At 42.6% G+C, this 6,280-nt stretch overlaps 1 protein-coding gene across 1 annotated transcript in view; it reads left to right on the top strand.

Annotated features, from left to right (window-relative positions):
* Positions 1 to 6,274, top strand: part of LOC108630416 (uncharacterized) — a gene marked incomplete at its 5' end in the record, with an annotated part of 16,050 nt that extends 9,776 nt beyond the window's left edge. The window contains 4 exon segments of the mRNA XM_026818055.1: positions 7 to 203; positions 2,450 to 2,631; positions 4,439 to 4,679; positions 5,102 to 6,274. Coding sequence (XP_026673856.1) covers positions 7 to 203; positions 2,450 to 2,631; positions 4,439 to 4,679; positions 5,102 to 5,349 — 868 coding nt within the window.
* Positions 6,275 to 6,280: the final 6 nt, after the last annotated feature.

Here is a 6,280-nt window from a genome sequence, read left to right as displayed (position 1 = left end):
CCTGTTTTTTTGTCAGGTCTGGAAGGCTGAAGCCGATGACTTGACAGGACACCAAGGGACGACACGATTGGTGGCTGTCAAAACCGTCAAGGAAGGTGCTTCCGATCGAGAGAAGGAGGATCTTGTTAGGGAACTGGAGATCATGCAACAGCTTGGCAGTCATCCAAACGTTGTCACGCTCCTAGGCTGCTGCACAGAGCAAGGCAAGTTCCATTTCTTACACAAAATATACATGCTGTTTCAAAAAACAAAAACAATTAAAGAACTATGAATGTTTAATCATTTTTCTTCTCTTCATCTTCGAAAGTAGTGGAGATTTTTTTTCTGCTTAATAAAATCGAACGAAATTAAATGAAATTCCTACTTGAAGATGTGGCAGACTCCCACAAGGGAGTTAATAAATTACAGTCCGCCCTTGGCGAAGGTTGCTGCCTTTTTTCATTGCCGTCATTTCTCTTTTTTCACTCGTCTAAGGGATCCCTTTTGACAAGAGCCGGCCGTCAAAGGACGAGAACGTCGCCGCGGGAGGAATTCGAACGCGGCCACCGTGCCCGAAACGATAAATACAGGGAGGGGAGGGAAGGTTGTGGAACGGTGGTTAGTGGGGGGGTCAGAAGTTTAGATGCCGTAAATCTTGCGAGTAGGTTTCACGCTGCCGTGTTTTTTCTTCCATACGCGTTGAACGTTGTCGAAGGACCTTCGCAGTCCCAAAAACGAGCACACCGCGTCCTCCACAAACCCTCGGGCATCGTCCGCGGTTATTAAAACCATTCTTCTTACTCGGACCTCTTCTCTCTTCAGGAATATCCGCGTAAAAGTATTTTACAACCAATGCAACGGTCGTTAAGTAGTAGATTTTATGCATTTACAGAAAAATTGCAGGCTTTTCGTAGAAAAGACAAAGAATCTTGCATATCCTAACCTAACCTAACGAAATTGTAGCACTCTTCGGAATGCAGGAGTTACGGAGAAGCCCGCACGTTGCGGTCCCCTTGGAATAGCGATCGCAGGTCCACGTGGATTGCCTCCGTTTTATAAAACAGTAAAAACAGTAACCTAGCCTAACCTAGCCTAACTTAGACACTCTTTAGAGTGAATGCAGGAGATTCAGGGAAGTCCGCAAGTTGCAGCTCCTTTGACCTAGCGACCACCATTGAAGGTCCCACTCGGGTTGCCTCCGCTTTTTTAAACAGTAAAAACAGTAACCTAATCTAACCTACCCTAAAAATGTCCAACCTAATTAAAGATCAGAGACCATCAGTCACGTTTACATGATAAAACGAATGTCCATTTCTGAAGACGCTACCAAGAACATTTGATTTAGCATAAAAACCTTGGCGACCACCATTGAAGGTTCCACTCGGGTTGCCTCCGCTTCATAAAACAGTAAAAGCAGTAACCTAATCTAACCTGCCCTAAAAATGTCCAACCTAATTAAAGATCAGAGACCATCAGTCACGTTTACATGATAAAACAAATGTCCATTTCTGAAGATGCTACCAAGAACATTTGATTTAGCATAAAAACCTTGGCGACCACCATTGAATGTCCCACTCGGGTTGCCTCCGCTTCATAAAACAGTAAAAGCAGTAACCTAATCTAACCTACCCTAAAAATGTCCAACCTAATTGAAGATCAGAGACCATCAGTCACGTTTACATGATAAAACAAATGTCCATTTCTGAAGATGCTACCAAGAACATGTGATTTAGCATAAAAACCTTGACTTCTATAGTAAAGCAAGGTTAATTGAAGGGAAACAGAAGCATCGTTGAATCGACGATTCATTTCCGAAAGGGGCGGTGAATTTAATTCTATTACTAGACCAGCTCCGGCGTATTAGCATACAATCGGTGGCGGTGGACTAGTCCTTATAAATGCCGAGGCGGAACGTCAAATCGAGATCGACGTCCGCTCGATCGTATCGGCCCGCTCGGGGGCATCCACGAGCCGGTAGAGAAGACGATCATTTCGCCTTAACTTTAGACTTAATAGACGTATTGTGCCACCGGCGATCGCTGCCGTCGCCGCGGGGACGCGTATGGAAATTTATACGATGAGACCCGGCGATACCGAGCACCCGGCCCGGATCGAAACGCGTATAATGGGCCCTGCCTCTTTCCCAGGCCGCCGCCGCCGCCGTCGAGACTAAAACTTTTCGATTGTTTCGTTGCCCGTTTTGACGTCTCAACCATCCGATTTGTCGTTAATGGCCCGTGTCCACCTATGAACGACGCGCCGTTATAAAATGATTTATATCAATGAAACATGGGTTTAGAATTTTCTATTAGAAATGAAATGTAGATTTGGCTCATTTCACTCTATAATAAAATCTATGTGTTCTAAATTTCGTATCTCCTGTCTGCAATCTGTGAACGCAAATGTACAATTATTGTGCGTCAAGGTTTTGTGCGTTTTGTTTTTGCGTCACGTTTATGCGTGTTTGCAGAGCCTCATTATCTGATATTGGAGTACGTGATGTACGGGAAGCTGTTGGCGTACCTTCGTGATCATCGGACCAGGCAAGATTTCTATAACTTCAGCGAGGACTCAGCCGCCCTCACCTCCAGGGACCTCACAGTCTTCGCCTACTGCGTCGCCAGGGGGATGGAGTATCTGGCATCCAAGAAGGTGAGTCTATAGTTTATATCTTATAATATTATCAGAGATTATGACAAATCAATCGGTAAACTGAAACTTCCTGTAGACTTCTTTATAAAAATTTATTATAAATAATATCTGTTCTTTATTTATTCAATAAATCTTCCAAGAAAAATTAATTATGGATTTAACTTGGAAACTTATGAAAGATAGTGCAAACATTCTTTAATATGACAAGTATAAATGAAACCTGTAGACAAAGTACGGGAAGAAAGAAAAAGAATGGCTGGTTTAATCGGTCCTCTTCTTCTTCTCTTTTAGCAGAGTTTAATGAAGTACCCATGGCGGTAAGTTTTAATACCTGTGAAATATCGAGGCCCCGTTCGTAAATGATTACCCTCGTTATTCGTATTGCTCGTTACATTTACGAGGGCCCGCGGTGTTGCCCGAAAATTTATTAGGACTTTACATGCTCGCGTGCTCGTGTGGTCCTCGTTGCGCCGGGGATCCCAAAAGGATACCGATACCGTCTGTCTACTTACCGTAACATTATACCAAAGTATTGCCACCAGTCATCTTACTTCGTCAATACTCATCTCGTTTAATTAACGATCAACAGTTTTATTATAACAATTGCACTGCAGATTACAGAAAAATTGTTGAAAAAGCCAGAATTTATAATCAATTTTGATAAAAAATAATACAGAAAGCTTAAATCTCTGAAAGGATTAGAGTCCTTTGGATTTCTGAATGATTTCTTCTGAAGAAATGACAAAGAAAAAATGTTTCACAGCAAGGAGGTGTGAAAAGAATTCCTGAGGAAAATTCGAAGGTCGGTCGCGTTGTTTGCTTCAAATATTTTCTCAGCAGGCCCGGAATCTGTGCCAGTGTGGCAAAAATGCGAAAGCCCGCTAAAAATGCTTGTATGAACAGCAATAAAGTCTTATTAGCAGCAGCTCGCGAAGAAGTTTGTACCGATTAAAGCCTTTGGTCCCCTGAGGCTAATTCGCCAGCCTGATTCCACCTTAATCACGAATAACAGACTGATAATTGCGATAAGAACTTAGAACGATAAACACCGCGTTTAACGTGTAGAAGACAGTAAAAGGACAGAAGCCGGGGAAAAGGGGGGGATATCTCGGGGTTTAAAACCAATAAGCCGGCAGTTGTTGAGAGGGGCTTTAAATCATCTCATCTCGTTCGTGCATCAGCACGGCTCCCATTTTCAATTAAGCGCCCGGTGCACGTCGGCCTTGAGAAGAATTTCTGCGAACTCGTATATAATCTTTGATTGAAATCGACAATCCTGGCTCGGTTCAGCTCTTAAGTCGTCCTTACAGCGACGAGCATAGGATACTGATTCGAATCGTGGCTGGCTACGTTCCCAATGCCTGCAGCGCCGGACTCACAGCCTCATAACCGGTCGCCCAATGATATTTAAGTATTTCATACATTTACACCACTTAAATTCCGCTGTTTCAATACCGGGTGACGTTCTAATTACGTCCAAATAGCGTTCCATTAAGAAAAAAATAGAGATGACCTTCAAATGTCCTCTATGACCCACAAAACGTCCTCTTTTCTAAAGTGCAAATGATTCAGCCTCATTACAGTGGAACAAAAATGACTGAAAACCAGATATAATGATTTGCCCTGGTGTATGACCAGCTCAGAGGATTCGATTTCATGCGTTTCGATATTTGACACTGTACGCAGCGATGCGGTTGCGTAACAGGACGTCCACCTGCGGTCGGGGATCATCTGATAAAATAAAAACAAGGGAGATGAGAAGAGAGGTTTCGATCGATCGATGTCTGTGTCTGTCTTCGTTTCGCAGATCATCCATCGGGACCTCGCAGCGAGGAACGTGCTTGTGGACCATAACAAGCTCTGCAAGATCGCCGATTTCGGCATGTCGAGATTCGCCAACGAGGACGGCGAGGTGATTGAAACGAGGCACGGGAGGAACGCGTTACCCATTAGGTGGATGGCGCCCGAATCGTTGATATACTCACTGTTCACCACGAAGACCGACGTTTGGAGCTTCGGGATCCTCATGTGGGAGATCGTCACTCTAGGTGAGCGCAATAAGTGTACTTCGTTCTTCATTTCCACTTATATATACATATAATTTATGTATATTAATCTTGTCTTCTTGCTGCAATGGCTGCAGTTGTTTTGTCCTTTTGTTGCAATAGCTGCATCAGTTGCACCCTTTAATGTCTATTGTCCTTCAGCCCAGAATTATTAAGGACATTGTCTTTGTCTATGTGTTTCCATAAAGATAACTACTATAGGTCTCTTGACCTGTTGTTGCCATAACTGCAGAATAATTGTGCATCAGTGACACCCTAAATGCCTGTTGTCCCTAAGTCCTCAAGTGTCAGGATTTATTGCGTTTGCCTATGTTGAAGTATTTTATCCCTAGAACTGAGCTATCATGAGACTAGAGAATAAAATACGTAGTTATTGGCGACTGATTGGTGAACAAATTCCTCAGGTTCGACACCGTACCCGGACATGACGGCGAGGGAAGTGATGCGGAACGTGCAGAACGGTTATCGCCTGGAGAGACCGTCGCACTGCCGTAGCGAGCTGTTCAGGGTGATATCCCGATGTTGGCACGCCGATCCAGACCGCAGGTCGGAATTCCAAGCACTGAGGAGGGACCTCGCGCAGCTGTTGGAAGACAACATGAACGGACACTACGTAGACCTCGAGAGCTTCGCTTCCGAGAGCACAGATTGACCTTCCCTTTACGTCTCTCTGCAAAATTGCTCTTATAACAGTCGATGATCGATCATCTAAGTTCTAGATTATTAAACTGTGAGCGATTTTGAGGGATTGGGAGAGGAATTAAATTAGGAATAGGTAGGATTGCAAATCTAGGCCTGACCTACTTTTTACACTAAACAAAAACCACTGTAGGTGTCAGGGTTGGTTCCCTGTAACTGAAAGCATAGACGCAAACAAATATTGTGAGATTTTAAAAAGAATTTATCATTATACTAAAAACTGTGGTTTTTATACGTCGCATTCAGCGTTGCGTTCGAGGATTTGTAGGGACAGAGAGTTAAGCATGAGAATTAGGAATGATTAGAACGAAGGCAACGTTGATTGCAATTAATGTTGCATTAATCTACTAAATAGGTTCTTATAGAACTGTGCTCAAAGGGATCAGAATCCGTCCGTGATCGCAAATTATACGTACTTGAAACGAACAAACGTAAAGTAGATCCTGTTTTCCATCCGAGTTTTCGGAATAGGTGCTCACGAAATAAGAATGCTAATATTTGCCAAGCCTCGTGAAATGAGCAAACATTTATTGACCACATAAGAATCGACTGTGAAGTCAGTTTTTTCGAAACAGTGAAATCAGAATGATCTAACAATGCAAATATCGACGCACTCTGTACAGAGGATAAACAGGCATACTTTGTTCTTATAAAAATTAAGGGGTTCACGTTCTATTTTCTACTTTTGTACCCCCCCTCAAGTATTCGGTTTAGTATTATTAAGTACTTAGGGTAAAACTGCCTAACTTTTCTTTTTTAATATTTTTTTTTAGGCAGTTTTAATTAACGTCCTTTCATATCAGTGTTTTCCATTCAATACAATCAAATGTTCGATTAGAAAAGTAAATACAAAATATTTTTAATGTAAATAAATAACGCAAACT

This window comes from Ceratina calcarata, unplaced genomic scaffold (genome assembly GCF_001652005.2).
Source record: "Ceratina calcarata isolate Rehan_Ccalc_2016 unplaced genomic scaffold, ASM165200v1 scaffold745, whole genome shotgun sequence".
Classification (NCBI taxonomy): domain Eukaryota; kingdom Metazoa; phylum Arthropoda; class Insecta; order Hymenoptera; family Apidae; genus Ceratina; species Ceratina calcarata.
This window is presented reverse-complemented; position numbering and strand designations above follow the sequence as displayed.